General features: G+C 37.0%; 2 protein-coding genes across 4 annotated transcripts in view; both read right to left on the bottom strand.

Moving 5' to 3' along the window:
* The window catches only part of rph3aa (rabphilin 3A homolog (mouse), a), a 32,476-nt gene extending 27,350 nt beyond the window's left edge, over positions 1-5,126 (bottom strand). Inside the window, exon 1 of the mRNA XM_081354823.1 lies at positions 4,275-5,126. The gene's annotated coding sequence lies outside the window, so the exon portion shown is untranslated. The remainder of the gene's footprint in view (positions 1-4,274) is intronic.
* Positions 5,127-6,361: 1,235 nt separating this feature from the next.
* Positions 6,362-20,061, bottom strand: ptpn11a (protein tyrosine phosphatase non-receptor type 11a). Of its 3 annotated transcripts, none has more exons than XM_081354827.1 (16): positions 19,783-20,061; positions 17,712-17,834; positions 15,434-15,628; positions 15,104-15,296; positions 13,831-13,950; positions 13,058-13,171; positions 12,825-12,921; positions 12,123-12,202; positions 11,891-12,049; positions 11,273-11,404; positions 11,037-11,191; positions 10,822-10,889; positions 9,962-10,113; positions 9,779-9,891; positions 8,118-8,218; positions 6,362-6,621 (listed from the first exon to the last, which is right to left on the bottom strand). In XM_081354827.1, exons 1-15 carry the CDS (start codon positions 19,794-19,796, stop codon positions 8,149-8,151), a joined length of 1,785 nt encoding a protein of 594 aa, XP_081210953.1. In that variant the 5' UTR covers positions 19,797-20,061; the 3' UTR covers positions 6,362-6,621; positions 8,118-8,148. The 3 variants fall into 3 exon arrangements, with proteins under 3 accessions (XP_081210953.1, XP_081210955.1, XP_081210954.1); XM_081354829.1 differs by having other exon boundaries at positions 11,891-12,016; positions 19,783-20,056; XM_081354828.1 differs by having other exon boundaries at positions 11,891-12,016; positions 12,114-12,202; positions 19,783-20,041.
* Positions 20,062-20,261: the final 200 nt, after the last annotated feature.

The following is a 20,261-nucleotide window of genomic DNA, read 5'->3' as shown; positions in this document are numbered from 1 at the left end:
TCGGATCAGCTCGTTTACATGGTGTAATCTTTCGTTTGATCGGTTCATGAAAAGGTTTATTCCACCCTCTTCAATCCGACTGAAATTTCAATCGTTTTGAACATTTTTATTCCGATTGAGGTGTTGACATGGAGCATTTTAATTCTGATTGGACTTTTAAACTGGTTATAATCGGAATACAATGCTACATGTAAACGGGGCTATATTGTCTGACTCCGGTTTGAACATAAAAGGCTAAAAGTTTTTGAAATTTTCAGTGCATGTCTGTGTGAGTGCAAGCTGTTGAAGCTCCGCCCCCTGTGCCGGGAGCAGCAGCTCATTTGCATTTAAAGGAACATACACCAAAAAAAGAGTTTTTGCTCATCCTCAAAAAGTGACAATTTTAACATGCTAAATAAAAATATCTGTGAGGTATTTTTAGCTAAAACTTTACATACACACTTATTTGGACATCAGAGACTTATTTTACGTCTTGTGAAAAGGGCATTATACCACCCCTTTAACTAACGATAACAAAGATGGATAAACACTGTAACAAATATATTGTTTATTGTTAGTTAACTCTCTTAACATCATCTATTGGAACCATATCGTAAAGTGTTACCAGAACATGTCTAGCAGTAACTCATCTGGTCCTGAATCTCCACCTGCTCTTTAAGCAGAGCCGCTCTTCATTATCAAACACTGCATCAGGTTAACCTTTTCCCGTTTTATCAGGACGCCAGTCAATAACGTCTCGCGGCTGTGTCCTCGACTGCTCTGGCCGGATATCTCATGTGTTCTGTCCAAACAAGGCCATAATTAAACCTCAAACACAACTAGCATTATTGTCAAGTTACATTATTTCTACAGATGCCTAAAAACATCAAAGGTTGATTCTTATTTCTATTATCAATTAAGTGTAATAATACATAAAAGCAACTGTTTCTAAAGCTGTATCTTGTGATTTAAACTAAAAACCTTGGATGTGCACATCACTGCATTATTTATTAAAATTCAAGTTGTTTTAATTACAACCCAGATTTTGCTCTCAAATCTCATGAGATTTAATGCAGTTCTTACGTTGTTAAAAATAGACACAAATGAGTCGATAGTTATAGTCATACAGTAAGAGTTTCATAGCTATAAACAAACAGATTTTGTGAAATATTTGAGAGCACACTGAGATCTTTTATTGCAGAATATGGTGTATACTGGTAAATCTGAGCACAGTTTGAGATGTTGAGCTTTTTTCTGAAACTGTGAGATATCAGGAGAAACTTCAACAACATCAAAATCTTGATTGTACATTTTTGCATTTGCATTACGTTACATTTATGCATTTAGCATAGATGCTTTCATCCAAAGCGACTTACAAAAGAAGAACTAATGCAATTAGTCAAAGTGCAAACAATAATTGTAACATACAATGCCAAGATTATTAATAGTTTGTCGTTATGTGACAGTCACAGAGGGCAAAACATATGCCTGTCCATTTTCCATCTCAAAAGTAGAAAACAAAAATATGTATGTGAACAAAATGCTAGTTTTGGGACCTGATGCAGTAAAAACAATAGGACATTTAAAGTGCCTTAAAGGGTTAGTTGGACATTATCCCATGATTTACTCACGCTCAAGCCATTCTAGGTGTATATTCTTTATTTTACAGTGTCCTTGTGTTACATGCACTTACCATAGTAATAACAGTAAATTATGCATAATTACATGCAATTAACCCTCAACCAAATCCTAATCCTACCCTAACCCTATAGTAAGTACATGTAGGTGCTTAATATTACTCAGTACTTAAATATATCATTACACTGTAACAATGACACCTTAAAATAAAGTGCAACCTGACTTTCTACTTTCAGCAGAACACAATCAGAGTTATATTAAATAATATCCTGGCTCTTCCAAGCGGATGGATGGATGGATGGATGGATGGATGGATGGATGGATGGATGGATGGATGGATGGATGGATGGATGGATGGATGGATGGATGGATGGATGGATGGATGGATGGATGGATGGATGGATGGATGGATGGATGGATGGATGGATGGATGGATGGATGGATGGATGGATGGATGGATGGATGGATGGATGGATGGATGGATGGATGGATGGATGGATGGATGGATGGATGGATGGATGGATGGATGGATGGATGGATGGATGGATGGATGGATGGATGGATGGATGGATGGATGGATGGTTTATTTGAATCGAGGAAATTTGTTTTGACCGTAGATGCGTACATAATACAAACACACATACCATAACAAAAAAAATTATAATAAAAAAACACAAGAGAAAATACATGACGTATCAATGGCCGATTTCCTATGTATTTAGAGTTCGTATAGATACAGGAACAAAACTCTTACTAAACTTGGCCTTTCTGCACATCGGTAACCTATACCTACGGCCAGAAGGCAGAAGGATAAAATATATTTATCTGAGTCATTTAAGATTTTCTGTGCCTTTCGCAACGTGAATGTCGAGACACTATCCGATAAATTAGGGGTAGGGATACCAAAAATTTGACTTGCTAAATGAGTTATCTTTAAGAATGTGTTCTTGTTGGTAACTGTAAGCATATGAAAAAAACAAATGGCACCATAAGTAAGGACTGGCTCAATAATAATGCGATACAGAAGCAGAAGACAACGTGGCTGAACAGACAAGTGCCTAAGTTCACGAGCAGCTGTCAGTCTTTGTTGACAGCGTTTGTAAACCCCTAGTGTGTGCTGGCTGAAATTGAGATTTTGATCTAAAATAATGCCAAGATATTTGAAATCTCAACTATCTCTACTAAAAGCACATCTATCCATCATAAAAGCAAGAAGGTCTAATAAGAAAGTACACCTAGAATGGCTTGAGGGAGAGTAAATTATGGGATCATTTTAATTTTGGGTGAACTAATCCTTTAAATGTACTAAAAAAGTGATATTAACAGATCAAATTTAGTACTTATTGATGATTCATACTATATACGGGAGAGCAGATGCGCACAGAATATGATAGATGGGTAAGTGTTTTCTTCATAATGGTTTTCTACGGAAAAACGCTTAACGAGAAACTGTGTTGCGTTCATCTGCTTCCCTGTACATAGCATTCATCATTAATAAGGTGTATATTGAATTCGGTCTTTCAACATCACTGTCTTTATACACTACCATTCAAAAGTTTGGGGTCAGTACGATTTTTTAATGTTTTTAAAAGAAGTCTCTTCTGCTCACCAAGGCTGCATTTATTTGATAAAAAAACAATAAATTAAAAAACAGTAATATTGTGAAATATTATGACATTACTGTTTTCTATGTGAATATATTTTAAACTGTAATTTATTCCTGTGATCAAAGCTGAATTTTCAGCATCATTACTCCAGTCTTCAGTGTCACATGATCCTTCAGAAATCATTCTAATATGATGATTTGATGCTGAAGAAACATTCATTATTATCAATGTTGAAAACAGTTGTGTACAATTTTTTTTCAAAATTCTTTGATGAATAGAAAGTTCAAAAGAACAGCATTTATTTAAAATAGAATATTTTCTAACATTATAAATGTCTTTACTGTAACTTTTGATCAGTTTAACTCATCCTTGATGAATAAAAGTATTGATTTATTTTATTTCTTTCCCCCAAAAATAAAATGAAAATTCTTACTGACCCCAAACTTTTGAACGGTAGTGTTTAATGTTACAAAAGCTTTAGATTTCAGATAAATGCTGTTCTTTTCAACTTTCTATTCATCATAGCATCATGAAATAAAAATGTAAAAAACTGTTTTTAACACTGATAATAATCATAAATTTTCTTGAGCATAATATCATCATATCAGAATGATTTCTGAAGGATCATGTGACACTGAAGACTGGAGTAATGATGCTGAAAACTCAGCTTTGATCACAGGAATAAATTACACTTTACTGTATATTCACATAGAAAACAGCTGGAATAATATTTCACAATATTACAGTTTTTGTTTGTATTTTTAATCAAATAAATGCAGCCTTGGTGAGCAGAAGATACTTCTTTTAAAAACATTAAAAATCTTACTGACCCCATACTTCTGAACAGTAGTGTACATTAGTGCTTAATACAAACCTTGTAAAAAAATAACTGGCGGGCCTCGTTTTCTTCCCTTCCAGATGTGCGTTCGTGTAAGGTTGTGATGAACAAGATTTTATACGAGAAACATCTCATGTAATTTTTCCCTCTTATGTGCTTATCTATATTTCCAACATTGAGTCTTTACTCTTGGTTATTGTGAGCAGATTCACCTTGAGTCCATGTGGCTTGCCAGTAAAATCCAGATCTGCTGTCATGAGTTTGGTTCACAGCCCTGCAGTGGAACAGCTGCACAATCTCCACAGCGCTCAGCCAGCTGCGCAACATAAAAATAGAGTCCAGCACAACAAAACCTATTAGCTTCAGTCCATCGCATTTGACCATCTTATTACATTTAATGTGAGATTTGTCAGAAAGTGTCCATGCAACATCTACACCGTTACCTGTTTGTCACGCTCATTCACGTCTCGAAGGAAGAGAAAAAACGACAAAATATCATCCGTGCATCCAACATTAAATTCATCAACTGCACAGGACTCAACCATGAAGATGTGAGCTTCTTGTTTATTGTTATCAAGGAGTTCATGTTGGTTAATTGCATTGATAGCCGAACAACACGATCAACCCTATTAGCTTCTGTAAGGCTCACCGTCTGGCACGAGAAGAGATGCTGCTGGGTTAAACATACAGTATATCTTAATGGCAATTACATATGTTTAGTAAGTACATTCTCCTCTACAAGATATTCATGTACAATATACAAGTTTAAAAAATATAGTTTGCATTGAGTTCCACAACCGTTTCGTTCTCGTCACGATGACAAAAAATTCACATTAGTTGCTTTGGACCGTAATGCTTTCCGTGGAGCGACTTTGTTTGTTTGTTTCAAAAGAAAGAAAAGAAAGATGTTGGTCACTGACACACACACACACACACATAAACAGACGTGGGTAATCTTTACATCATTGAGACAAAGCGAGAAAAGAAAAAACAGAAGACCGGACTTCAAAAAGCAAACAAACAGCAGTATTTTTGAAGATACAAACACACTCACACACTTCAGGACAATAAACACACTACAGGACGGCAGATACATACATGACGGGCTGAGAAAACCAACTCAAAGAGCACCTACTTTTTGTATTTTAAATGTGTAAGGAATCATCACTCAAGGTGAAGAAAGCGAGAAAGTCAAGGCCAAATAATATGAACGTAACGGAGCACAAGACACTGAAGGCCGTGAACGAAGACATGTCGCAGAGGAAAAGAAGCACTTGCGAAAATGTTAAAATACTGCTGACGTTGAACACAACAAGCAACGTTAGATGGACGAGAGTTAAGAGTTAGTGAGGCAAGCAAAGATTAAAGTGTTAAAACTAGGAAAGACGAAAAATTAGAAGAGAAAATGAAGGCATGTGACCTGGCAAAAACAACTCATCCAAAAGTCAAGTTTGTCCATCATAGAGGGCCCAAATAACACTTTAAAACCCTTAATTGTATCCACAAGCTGGAAATCATCAGGGTTACAAATGTGCAGTCACTTTTAAAACAGTGATTTGGAAATTAAGTTCATACGGTGAATTGACGTAAATAAGCGATTTCTTTTTTTTTTTTTTGCTTTTTTGCTTTTTTTTTTAAACAGCAAAATATCATTAAAAAATAATAAGAAACAGGTTTCGCAGCTGCTGGGTGGCCTGATGCAGCGGAACAATTCAGTAACACAAACAAGCCAGTGACACGGATGTTTTGTCCCACGGAAAAGTCCTCAGAATCAGGATGTCTCTCTCCAGGGGGACAAAAAGGCAAACCGAGGGTTTTCCGACACATCTGGGCTGAAGTTCTCCTGAATGTTCGGAGCAAAGTCTTAAGGACACTGGGCTTAAAACTGAAGGCAGAGGACATGAACATGGACTAGAATGATTCGGATCCTCCAATCTGAATTGAGCACTAGCACTATATTAGGTATTGGGCCTTTTTCACTGCGTGTAAAATGAATGAACTGTATTGTGAAGATGAAGAGCATCCCTTTGCTTTGCTGAGAATGGCTTCTCTTCTGTTCCCAATTACTTTAGTAAAGGCGTATGTGATGATAGTGTCCTTTTTCTGTTCGAATATCATGCTTAATGCTTTCCAGAAAGAGTTCTTCGCTTTCTTTACAAAAAAAGAGACAGAAAAAAAAAAAAAAAAAAGAATGAGGCAAGACGTTAAGAGATGAACGTAATAGCAAAAGCTTTTCCCACAAGCGCTAAATGTAGCCTGAATTGATTTCAGAAAAGTCCACACCCAAAAAAAAACATGATTTTGCAGGGGCTGTTTTGGGTTTATTCAGTATAAGGCTTCATGATCGTCACAGTGGTTTCTTAGTGTGGGGTTAAAAGGCTACGTAGCTGGAAGGAGAAATGAAATTCACTCCATCCGCATGTCTCTGAGCTCGTGTGGACCGGTCTCTGGATTTTTTTTTCTTCTTTTTTTTTTTTCCTTTTTTTTTTGTCGTCTCTCAGTTTAGTCATGATCACTTCTCAGGTTTTCAGGAGCATCTGGCAACAACAAAAGCAATTCCTGTCAGGGAATACAAAAAGACATGACATTATTTCGCTGTTTTGGGCCACACCAAACACTAAAAGCTTATTCAAAGACAGCACAAGGTTGAAAAAAAAAAATGCTCTTTGGAAATCGACATTACAGAGCTGCTAATTGTTGGTCTTTAGCCCTATACGGATGGGAGTAGTTTTTCAAACAAACTACCCAAAAGAACCTCTTCTTTACTCAAAAGAAAATCCTGGACTTGATTGGAAAAAGCTAAAAAGTAGTAAAAAAAAAAAAAGTCACACTTGTGGTGTTCGTGGTCAGAAATTACTACCATATTACTAACATAGAAAATACAAAAAATATGAAAAAAGTCATACATTTTTGGGGGGTACAATCAACAAATCAGCCACAATGCCGAAAAAAGCACACATCAGTGAAGGGTGACAGTCTAAAATACACACACTCCACCCAATACGCCAAAACTGAGTCAGAGGATGAAATCAGATCAGACACAGATTGATTCAGCTCTGGTAAAGAATTTCTTTATAATTTATTAGATTTTTTTATTGAATTTTGATGTATGTTACAAAATGTCTTTCTCTCTGTTCAGGTTTAACTGTGGTAAAATTAATGGAAAAACTGACACTTCAAATCTTATTTCGAAAAATATCTAAACCTTGACAAAAATTAGTCTTTAAAAATGTCTAAATGTACATCCAAATCCACAATCGGCTTCTATTCTTCGTCTGTAATTCGCTTTGGATAAAAGCGTCTGCTAAATGATTAAATGTAAATGTACTATTACTTGATTTTATGTACAAATTCGGATGAGACTATCCCTCTGTGTTTATTACTGAGTTGGGAGTGTGTGTTTTCTAGAAGTCAGTGTTACAGAAGGTCATATTATGCTGTGCTTTCGCCCATCACCTTTGATGCATATCTTTTAATGAATTATTTATTGATAACAAAAGTATTACACGAACCCAATTTAAAATGCCCCTATTATGCCATTTTCTTTTTGGAGTCTCCTACAACAGGTTTACATGAATTCAAGGTCAAAAAACACATTATTTCTCTCATAATATACATTGCAGCATCAGCTCTTTTCTCTCAGTGTCTGAAACGCCTCCTTTCCACGAGCCTCCTCTGCTCTGATTGGTCAGATGCCCAGTCTGTTGTGAATGGTCTACTCTGCTCTGATTGGTCAGATGACCCAGTCTGATGTGAATAGTCTACTCTGCTCTGATTGGTCAGATGACCCAGTCTGATGTGATTGGTCTACTCTGCACTGATTGGTCAGATGGCCCAGTCTGTTGTGATTGGTCTACTCTGCTCTGATTAGTCAGATGGCCCAGTCTGTTTTGATTGGTCTACTCTGCTCAGATTGGTCAGATGGCCCAGTCTGTTGTGATTGGTCTACTCTGCTCTGATTGGTCAGAAATACCCAGAAACAGCAGCTAAAGCAACTGTTGAATCTGGGACTGAACATACTGTGATGTGTTGTGGTGAAGAATGAGCCGTCATACCTGTTATTCGGACAGTGCTGGAGTCGGAGTCTCATCTGTGACTCTTCTGCTGTTGCATCAGACCCACATTCTCATAGACTCGAGAGCTGTCGTCCCTCAAACTGTATATACAAACATAAATAATTGACATTATACATGATATACATAAACATATAAACATCAGATACATCTATACATCTTTCCCAGGCATAATGGGACAAGTTTACAGCTTACAGTTGGCATAAAATCAATGCTGACACTATGTATTGTCTAACTGCATGTTGCTAGTCTTATTATAAACAATTAATTTGTAAATGTTTATTTATTTATTTTTTTAAGATTTGATTTCATAATCTTTTGACCATTTTTCATGCACAGGTCAATTTTGAGATTTTGGGCTATGTTGCTTCCATTTCCAGATTTCTGTTCTGGAAATTTAGATAAGGTATAATCTGCGTATTTAAGGATAACATTTCGGAAAACTTGTAATACACAACATTTATATTAATGTACCCCGATTAAGCAACTGGGGAAATATGGTGATATATCTTTTTCCCCTTATTACCTGTGGTGTCTTGCCTTAATCACAATGTAATAACTTGTTCTTCCTGTGATATACCCGTGTGACGATTATGTGCTATGCTCACTTTCCACGATCCAATCAAAAACTGATGAAGTCACTCCTTATTTGATATCAGTTTCACTCAGAAATAGGTCACAATATAAACTCAGCAAAAAAAATCTAAGAAATAATTGTCTGTAATGTAAGATGCCTATGACAGTGCCACAGGGAAACACGAAGGACAGCTGATCCTCCTTCAGTGCCTAACCATTTGTAACCATATGTCCCCCTAGATGTGTTTAAGAGCTTGTAAGGGCCTTGGTGGAAGAGTGGAGTAACGTCTCACAGCAAGAGCTGGCAAATCTGGCTCAGTCCATGAAGATGAGATGCACTACAGCAATAATGACTGCTACTTTTGATATTGAGCCCCGCTCTGTTCAGGGACTCATTATTCCATTTCTGTTCGTCAAATGTCTGTGAAATCTGTTCTGTTCATGTCTCAGTTGTTGAATCTTTTTATGTTCAAACAAATATTTACACATTAGAAATTGGCTGGGAAAAAAATCATTTGAAAGAAGGATGACGTTTTTTTTTCTTTTTTTTGCTGAGTATTTAGTAAAGTCAACTGCAAGTAATAAGTAGTAGTAATAATATTAATAATAATAATAATTCTATATTATACTGTTATACTACATCTCAGATATATTTTGATTTCCTGTGGTTTTCTCATTTGAAGCTGCAGAAAATAAAACTTCAGTTTCTAAATTCGACATCAAACTTTATTTTCTGCAGCTTAAAATGAGAAAACCACAGGAAATCAAAATATATCTGATATGTAGTATAACAGTATAATATAGAATTATTATTATTAATATTATTACTACTACTGCTACTACTACTACTAATAATAATAATAATAATAATAATAATGAGAAATTCTTACAAATCAGAATTTAGAGTTGGAACTATCACTTATATTATTCAAACAAAACATAAAAAGCAAGGAAATTTTAATATGTCCTATTTCTTAATTTGCCATTTTCTCTGAAGTGGTAACCATACTTCTCTATAAAACTGTCTATATCGTGAGGTTTTGTGTGAAATGCATGCGTGTTCTCACTCGGCACAGGTTGGCGTCGGTGTGCACGGCGGCAGAGGGCTCTGATCTCCTCCAGTCAGGTCAGAGAGAGAATATTTGATGTTGGTGTACTCGCGTCCTTTAATTTTACTTTTCTGAAAGAGACAAAAGAATCAGGCTATTTTGAACACCACTAATCCAGCTCAATATCTGTGATGTACACACCTGCTCCTCCTCTATGCGGCGCTGTAGAGTCTCAATATAATGCTGGACGGCCATGTATATGAACCGATACTGGGCCTCTGTCTGTACCATTCCTGAACGCTGAGATCGCACCAACTGGATAGTCTTGGGCACGTCAATATCACAGTCCACTCCTGCGCAACACACTTCTGGTTAGAGCTAACTTTAAAAAGGTACAACCTTTCCAATTTAGGTTGTAGGGCCTAATAATTAACATAAAGAGAATCAACAGTAGTGGTCGACCGTTACGCACAGGGAACACGTTTTATTATGCAGTCTTCAAGTGCACGCTTCAGAAGATCCCACAGCTGGAAGCTTGCAACGTTTGCGAAATTAAATATTTATTGGACATTCAAAGATTTGTTTAATTGATTAAAAAGCATATTTGCTGAATGCTGACGGTATCTGAGGAAGTATTATAGCGTTTGCCTTTCTATGACTAATAAAAGACAAGCAAATACTAAAATACTTTGTATATACCTTTACTTTGTTATATACCGTTGTTCTGTCTAATAAGTAAATTTAATAAATTAAGTAAAAGGAGAATGTCTAAATATAAGCCCCACTTCAAACACATTGGACAAACATTCATAGAACCGTGTATACTAAATTAGGCAAGGGTGTAGAGTTACATTTAAGTTTTTTAAATGAATTTATTTTTAAATGTCATTTTGGAAATTTTATTTATTTATTTTTTTTCAAAATTATTGACAACAGGGGGACTTTAAGAAATAGCAAATATCGGCATATATATATATATATATATATATATATATAGGCCGTGGCGATATAACGGTCAACCACTAATTAACAGATGATCAATCTAGATGTAAGGACTTTACCCTTTTCTCTGATGATGTCTATTAAAATATCAATAACGATAAACGTTCCTGTTCGTCCAATCCCAGCACTGTAGGAGAAATGTTTGTAACAGAAATGTTTATAACCAACAAACAGACTTGCTTGATGAAGAAAATATCTGGACTGACATTTGTAACTTAAAGCCTTAAATATTTTGATAGAATGAGGTCAGTTTGAAGTCTGGTGTTGTCATAACCTGCAGTGCACCACGATGGGTCCAGCCCCGTTTATGCCCTCCTGCTTCATTTTGACCTCTTCCAGAAAGTCCAGCACGCCGCCAGGGTCTCCGGGCACACCGTGGTCTGGCCATGCACGGAAATGGTACTGCCACACTGTACGCTCAGTGTTACCCTACCATATCAGACAGAACGCAAGTGTTAGAGACAAACTCTTGTGTTTATGGGTCATTTAACCATCTCAGTTTAACTTTACCTGTCCAACTTTTGACAGCTTCAGCTCTCGCAGGATGTAATCATGTGCTGAGGTTTCCTTAACGTTACGCACACGCATGGCTCCGTATTCCTTCAACGCGGACACGTCAGGCCAATACTTCACACACTTACTCTGTGAAGGAAAACACAAAGCATCTCAGAACAATTCAGCTTTGGCTGAACATTTAATAAGAAATAAAACCGAAATTGTAAAATGGTTTAGAGCAATTATCAAATTTTCCAAAATGAGAATTGTTTATTAAAATTTTAATCATTATTTTGATATTTAATCAAACTGTGCAGCCCTACAAAAAGGAACAGTAAACCTGGAGCTCTTTTAAAAATTTATTTTAAATCGCAATAGCAATTTTTAATTAAATAAATAAATTAATAAATAAATAAATATACATGTATATATATATATATATATATATATATATATATATACACCCCCCAAATTATGCAGCCCCAATTTCAGCAACTAACTCCAAGTTTCGAAAGTGTACATGTATTTAAATGCTGTTCACATATTTAAATATTTCTTTTAGCAAGCCAAAAATCAGTTCATGAACCACAATGAAAATGTACTGATGGGTAAATCCCTTGGGAAACGGCTCACCTTTCCCCGTTCCACTTCCTTCGTGGTCATGACGATGACTCGAGAGTTCTCCTGAAACACCATCCTCCAGAAGTCACTGATGGTGTTTTGCAGGCAGCCCTGCGTGGCGATGTAGCTCCTCTTCAACTTTGAATTGTTTGATTTAGTCTCATTATCAGGCTGGCAAACCACAAAAACCATTGATATACAAATATTTAATAATTCTGACAAGATTTGAAGGCACCTTTATTACCATGATGATGTTGGCGTTGATGTAATCAGAGCCTGGTTCATTTGCATCACCATCGGTCAGCACGACTCGCGTGTGGTCGACTGTGGAAGAGGCACAGAGATAAGAATCTTAAAGGGGTCATGAACAAGCTTTTTAAAAAAAATTATATTGTTGTCTGAGGTCAACTTATGACGTTCGCTTGGTTTTTACATTAAAAAACATTCAAAATTATTAAGTAATAGTCTATTTTCTACCCTGGTTTTGAGCCTAGCTCTTGAAACGCTCGGTTTTTATGGGCGTGCCGCATTGAAGACTTGGAAGTAAACGCCCACTGCTATGATTGGATAACAGTTTTGCATATTATAATGAGTTTCATGTAATGCTCCAATCGGTAGGCGGGGCTAAACCGGCAGTGTTGAAGTAGGCGTTGATCTTCCTCTGCGGAGGCGGGGTTTGATACCCTTTGACCTCATAGATCCCCACTTTGAAAAACCTGTCGTTCGCTGTGCCTGGTGTCAATAAAAGCTTTTATTGGACTAACAAGGAAGTTTTCAGTTCTGAAACTTACAGGATATTCTTATAGTATGATGACCTCTTATATGTCAAAAGCTCAAGGAAAAGTTGATTTCTCAGTTTATCACCCCTTTAATATTACTGGCCCATCAGCACATGGCATTCTGAGAGTTTTCTGGGATTTGCATGATGATGATGATGTTCACTTACAGGGAAGAATGTTCTTATATCTGTTTTTGTTTTTGTTTTCTGCCCGTTGACCCTCCTTGCGACTGTAGAGTAGTTTACACTCCTGCTGCTGAAGCGTCTGTGGACACAGAATTGAAAATGATTCCCAGAACTCGACCCTTTATAATAAAGGTGTGGAAAACTGTACATTGATTTATCATTGTATCAGATCATTGGTTAATCTGGCACTATACTGGATGCTGATTGGATCTCACCTCAAACTCTTCCCAGAATCCCTGCTTGACCTTATCCGTGGCCTCTGCCAGCTTGCTGAGCTCTCGTACCCGGCTCTCGATCTCTGCTGCATTGATGCGGGTCGTGTTCAGAGGCTGCAAGAAACACAACAATGATTTACTTGTATTATTTGGCTGGTATTAGGAATGTTAAATGTACATTTACACAATTGTTCAGAATTTTGGGGTTGGTAATTTTTGTATGAAGTTTCTTATGCTCACAAAGAGCATTTATTTAACTAAAAAATACAGTAAAAACAGTAATATTGTGAAATATTATTACAATTTAAAATAACTATTTTCAATGTGAATATATTTTAAACTGTAATTTATTCCTGTGATCAAAGCTGAATTTTCAGCATCATTACTCCAGTCTTCAGTGTCACATGATCCATTAGAAATCATTCTAATATGATGATTTGCTGCTCAAGAAACATTTCTTATTGTTATCAATGTAGAAATTGTTGTTTCTGTCTTTTTTTCAGGATTCTTTGATAAATAGACATTTCAATAGAACAGCATTTATTTGAAATAGAATCTTTTATAACATTATTACTGTCTTTGTCACTTTTGATCAATTTAATGTGTCCTCTTTATATAAAAGTGTTAATTTCTTTTAATAACAAAATCTTGTTGACCCCAAACGTTTGAACCTTAGTGTGTTCATTTAGCAGACTCTTTTGTCTAAAGTGATTTACAAATAAGGAACATCACAAGCAATTTGACAGTTCTCAATGGATCGGTCAATCAAACACCTGTTTGAGCTGCAGGACCGTCCCCAGTGTTTCCACCATGGGGTTTTTCTTGTAGTGCTCCACCAGGTCTGTGAGCGAGTCGAATTTCTCCCCACCGCCAACATCATACTTCAGATCATGCTGACAAAATGATAATAGAAATAATAGCCAACTTACATTACACATCACAGGTAAATATCCTTTTAATGAAAGCGTTTTGGAACTAAATGAACTGTTAAGATTACAAATGAAGCGTGTCATTTCTGCACTGCTGGTTGCGTCAAAAAATTTAATATTCAAACATATTTTCAAATTTTAGACCAACAATTAAACATTAAAGGGTTAGTTCACCCAAAAATGAAAATTCTGTCAGTAATTACTCTCCCTCATGTTGTTCCCCGTAAGACTTTCGTTCATCTTCAGAACACAAGTTAAGATATTTCTGATTAAATCTGAGAGCTGTCTCACTCCTCCATAGGCTTCAAGGTAATCGAGATCTGCCGGCCCAGAAAGTTAGTAAAGACATTGTTAAAATAGTCCAAGTGACTACAGTGGCTCAACCTTAAGTTTATCATGCAACAAGAATACTTTTTGCGCGCAAAAAAAACCCCAAAAACCCGACTTTATTCAACTATTCATTTTCCTCTGTGTGTTTCTCTGAGTGAGTTCACGAAGTGTAACAGCGCAGCGCTTCTGGGTTGCACGTCAGAACGCCGGCTCACTATTAGCCAGCATCACACACATGACCAGCGTCGGCCAATAGTAAGCCTCCGTTCTGACACTACGTGAACTCACTCAGAGAAACACACAGAGGAAAATGAATAGTTGAATAAAGTCGGGTTTTTGGGCACAAAAAGTATTCTCGTTGCTTGATAAACTTAAGGTTGAGCCACTGTAGTCACTTGGACTATTTTAACCATGTCTTTACTAACTTTTCTGGGATGGCAGATATTGATTACAGAGAAGCCTATGGAGGAGTGAGACAGCTCTCAGATTTAATCAAAAATATCTTAATTTGTGTTCTGAAGATGAACGAAAGTCTTACGGGGAACAACATGAGGGAGAGTAATTACTGACAGACTTTTCATTTTTGGGTGAACTAACCCTTTAATGCATACTAAATGCAATAACACATTTCAGCCTAAATATATGTTTTTATCAGCAAAAAAAATATCTACACTATTTGAGCTCACTAATCGATCAAGTTGGATGTTGAACAACTAGTTGATCATTCTAATCCACCTCTAATTTTTTTTTAAAACACAGTTTTAAAAGTCATGCATCTGAAGTTTACCTGGCAGCGTATCATGACGTGGGTGACTTTGGGTTTGCCGTCGCTGGTGTCCGTCTTGTCGTCTCCGGTCCGTACGGAGAGCACAAAATCTCCCGGGTGACTCTGACTTTCTCTCACCAGGAAACTTCCGTTCTTGCCCTTCTCTGTCAACAACTTCTCTGCCTCACGACCAGATAGATGACCATGAAACCACCTTGCAAAAAAAAAACAAGATAACCTCAGATGAGGGTATTCGGGTTCAGACGCCAATAAAAAAACACTATAAAATACAACTATCGGCCCACGTTGTCATGGAAGGGCAGACAGATAATGAGCAATGCATGTGCTCACCTCTCAGAAGTGGGATCGGCACAGTTGAGCGGGTATTTCAGCTCAATGACGTCTCCGTTTTTCTCTTTCAGCTGTCCGTGATGTTCCATGTAATACTGCACCAGCTCAGCCAGGGTGGCAAACTTCTCTCCACCGTACAAGTCATAATAGTCTCCTGTGTTTTGGATCTTAATGTGGGTGACGGCGCCATTTCGCCTAGTGAAGAGAAGAGCTTCAATTCAGTTTATACTAATACACTGTAGAAAATGTTTTGTCATTTTAACAGAAAAATGCTATAGTATCTGCACGATTCTGGTTAAATTGACAATCACGATTTTTTGTTGTTGTTTCAAACAGAGATCATGATTCTCCCATGATTATAAACAGACAACTAAACAAAAATACTAAATGTAAATGCTGCAGTAAATGTTTAATCAATCTGAATTCATTATTTTTGTTTTATGATTTAATGACTCGCTCATAAATACTTAAAAAATGCTGAATCATCTGGTAATGAAACAAGTGAAAGCATCAATGAATGAACGATTCAATGACAAATATATTTTTAACAGTCACTTGTCGCCACCTACTGGCGTAACTGATACAATTGTTATTTAAAGCATCTTTCAAAAGGTAATTTGCTCTATTTTCAGACATCAGTGTTTATATCTGAACTATAAACTTTTATCCCAGTTCTTCTGTGATCATATAAATATTTGTAACACAGAAATAACAAAACCGTGTGGTTGCAAAGACTGTTTGTGAAGTGGTTTCATGCCTAAACTGTACATGCTAACTGCTCTCTGTATCAGCGGCATGTCTGAATGTCCCAATTTGATTTTGTCAAAGGTTTAAAAGACGCAGCTGAATCGTTGTCATTTAGGAATGAGATCGAGTGGGTGTTTGAATCAAGATCGCAACCTTTTAACAATTAATTGTGCAGCTCTAGCTACAGTAAAATCCTGTTAATTGATTAACTGTAAGTTACCTTTTCATATGGTTAATAAGTGTATATGGTTTAACAATGCATAAAGTGCAATTTTATAAAAACAAAAACTGTCAAATGCAAGTTTCTTTTAAAGAATAAAGTATGATTAGCATATGAAATAAGTGGTAAAAGCAGATTTTAGAAGTTCAATATTGACATATATCACTTAAAGGGATGGTTCGTAGGATCCTTTGCCCCATGACCTCGAGCCAAACCCCCCCCCCAGAAGCCTTTTTCCCTTGGTTGAACATTATTAAAGTTAGAGCTTATTTAGAGATATCAGCCGATGGCTTAGTGCAGGCGCTAATGGATCCAAGGTTGTATCTGGTAAATTACCGCACTAATAATGCCCAGAATGGACCAAACTTCTACAGGAGTACAAATAGGTTCTGTACTCATAAAACGCGGCATTAGAAAGTTTGTAAGTACATCAGGAGTTTATTTAAATAACACTCGCCTGATTGCTTATGCTACCGCTAACCCGGACGTCGACGTCACTTCAGTGAGTTGAGAAAAGCCTGTAAAAGTCCTGGCAGAAAGCGATGCATAAGGATGTTCTGTAATGACGCCCAGTTCCAGGAATGCACAAATATTTGGTTGGTAGTACCAGTTTGCAACAATTATTATTTAACACTAAGTTGTCAACACTTCGGAATAAAACTATAATTCATCGTTACACTACATCCTTATGCATCGCTTTCTGCCAGGACTTTTACGTGCTTTTCCTAACTCACTGAAGTGACGTCGACGTCCGGGTTAGCGGTAGCATGAGCCGTCAGGCAAGTGTTATTTAAATAAACTCCTGATGTACTTACAAACTTTCCAATGCCTCGTTTTATGAGTACAGAACCTATTTGTACTCCTGTAGAAGTTTGGTCCATTCTGGGCATTATTAGTGGGGTAATTTACCAGATACAGCCTTGGATCCATTAGCGCCTGCACTAAGCCATTCGGCTGATATCTCTAAATAAGCTCTAACTTTAATAATGTTCAACCAAGGGAAAAAAGGCTTCTGGGGGGGGGGTTTGGCTCGAGGTCATGGGGCAAAGGACCCTAGGTTGATTTTACTCCGAACCATCCCTTTAATGAAATACAGTGTACAGGCAACGATATGCCATCCTGCAAGGATACTGGTATGGTCAGTATTTTTTACAGTGATTTTCTGACGAGCACAGCTGCCGTTTTTTAACTTTAAATTTACGTTTTATACCTTTTAAAATTTGCAGGATATTTTTTACAGTGTATGCATATATTTTCCCATTAGCACTTGTTATTCCCAGCGTAAATGCTGGTTTGTGCGTCCCCTCTCACCTGACGGAAAGCGTAAAGTCTCCAGGGTTGCTTTTGCTGGGACGGGCCAAGAAACTGCCGTCCACGCCACGAGTGAGTAGAAGGTTCTCCGCCTCCACTCCAGTGATGTTGGGGTGGAACCACCTAACGACAGAAACACGACACAGTCCGTCACGACATGAAAGTGTGATTTTGGCCGATAACTACTAGAAAGTAGAAAGAAGAAAGTTGATTTGCGTGTGCATGCGTAAATATTAGCTGTATCATCTACGATAATAATTTTTAATTATGTGCGAGGCTGTGAGCTGACATTATTGAGTATGTCACTCACTTTGCAAAAAACAAACATAAACACTATTATAATGCAGTTATAATGGCCTTAAAATTCCAAATATAGGGGCAATGCCCCTGTTAGTTAAGCACACAAGCAAGAGTGCTGTTTTTTCCAATTTTATACAGATCAATAAACAAGTTAACATTGTGAATTAACATTTGTCACTCGAGGGAGACTCGAACTCATGTCGTTCGCGTCAAAAGCTAAATCTGCTGTTCTTGCTACATGCCACTCTCCCACTACCAGATCAAGTTCTTTCATAATTTTGTCTGACCAAACCAGATAGTGGTAGGAAGGAGGATTTTAATATACGTTTTTTTTCTCCATAATAATCGCACTAAATTAGCCGGTTAAATAGACAGCTCTAATATTTACACATGTACACGCGAAACGACATTCTTCTGATGCAGTCTGCTGTACTTTCTGCATGTCTTGATTGACAGATGTCTCGTCCAATCAGCGGTCAGTATTCCATTCGCCACATATACCTACCTTTTCCGTTTTGTCTGACTTGTCGTTGTGTTTTCTGACTTGTTAATTTGTTTTTAGTCTTTCCATTGCGTTTGAGAATGTGTTGTTTTGTTTTCAGAATTGTGGTTTGTTTTGCACTTCTCGGCTGTAATTAACACTTCTGACAACAAGCGGTTACAGTTGCTCAGGAAACATAAAAGTACCAGCAGAAATGCTAGTGTATGTCAAATGAAAAAGATAATTCACAATCAGAATCCAGTCCACAGATGCACAAAGAAGCGTGCAGCTCAAACATAAAACCATTTTAACATTAAATATTCAGAATATCGGAACAGAATAGTGAAATATATTCTGCAGGATCTTTTGCCGTCTTCTCACTTCAAACTATATCAACTTTGTGTCAAATATATTGTTGAAATGTGTGCTTGCACTATGTTTTGCAATATGTAAAACTTGCTTTCATTTTTTGTTCCTAATACAATGAGTTTCAGATTTGCCTTGACTGCACTAATAAGGTCTCAACTGCAGATATACTCATTTTTGCTAATAGGCTGAATTAGGCAGACATATATTACGTTATTTTGGTCAAACTTTAGTTTAGGGTCCAATTTTCACTGTTAACTAACTATTAACTGCAACTTTTGCCTCAATAAACTCCTAATTACTGCTTATTAATAGTCAGTAAGGTAGTTATCATAAGTGCTTTATAAGTAATAATAAACATCCAATATCCTAGTAATATGCATGATAAAAACCAACTAGTTAATAGTGAGAATTGTACCCTAAACTAAAGTGTTACCATTCTCTCTATCTATGAAATCACATGAAAACAATATTAATACAAGCAGGGCAAATACATTAACTACAATAAGCAAAATAAACGTTATTCACATCACACTACTGTCAACCATCCTTCAAAACACAGTGTCACGTGACGTCCCTGTTGGTCATCCCTGTCTGTGGACGAATCTCCACTATGACCTGTCAATCATCATCGACAGATATGAAATATGATCATTGAGCAAACTTTTATCGTCCTAAAATCAGTTAATTCAAAGTAATTCCTCATTGTAGTGACTCTTTCACACTCAAAACATGTCCAGTCTCGCCCTGTTGGGTTTAAATCATTAAACTGTCTGACATTTAAACGCGTTCATTTCGCACTTTAGACATTTGAAACTCTTTAAACAAACATTAATTTGATTTATCGTAAAGATAAGATGCCCGACAGTAACGAGAAATGCAAAATAAACGAGATTATTAGGTTTGTTTTTGCTTGTTTCTCACCTTCGGGATGTCATCTCTCCCTCACTCTGTTTACTGTATTTTCACTCAGTTTCCGGGTAAAAACTCAGCTTAAATCGACAGTCCCGTGTTCAGCGCCTCATACGGCAGCAGGTCCCGCTCGGTTTGGGTTCGGACAGACGGACATGAGTGAATAAAATGCCGAGAAAGAGGGACCAGGAGCGCTAGGCCGCGGCGGCGGAGAGAGTTTTCTGGAGTCGATTGGAAAAACGTCACCAAAGCTGCGACACACACACAGCGCGCGACGCGCCGCACTGACGCGCCCTCTAGAGGCGGAACACTAGAACAACACCTCAACAAATGCATAATATATATTTTACATCATCATGATTTTAGGTTAAAAATTAACTATATGAGTGTATAAGTGTATTTTGGATTCTCTAACTGGCCAGCATAAAAAGTAAAAATGTTTTGAACAATGACCACGCAAACATTAAAAACAAATACTGACAATGTAAAAT

Source organism: Scardinius erythrophthalmus, assembly GCF_964197995.2.
Source record: "Scardinius erythrophthalmus genome assembly, chromosome: 23".
In the NCBI taxonomy this organism is placed as follows: Eukaryota; Metazoa; Chordata; class Actinopteri; order Cypriniformes; family Leuciscidae; genus Scardinius; species Scardinius erythrophthalmus.
The sequence above is the reverse complement of the archived record's forward strand: the minus strand, read 5'-3'. Positions and strand labels throughout refer to the sequence as shown.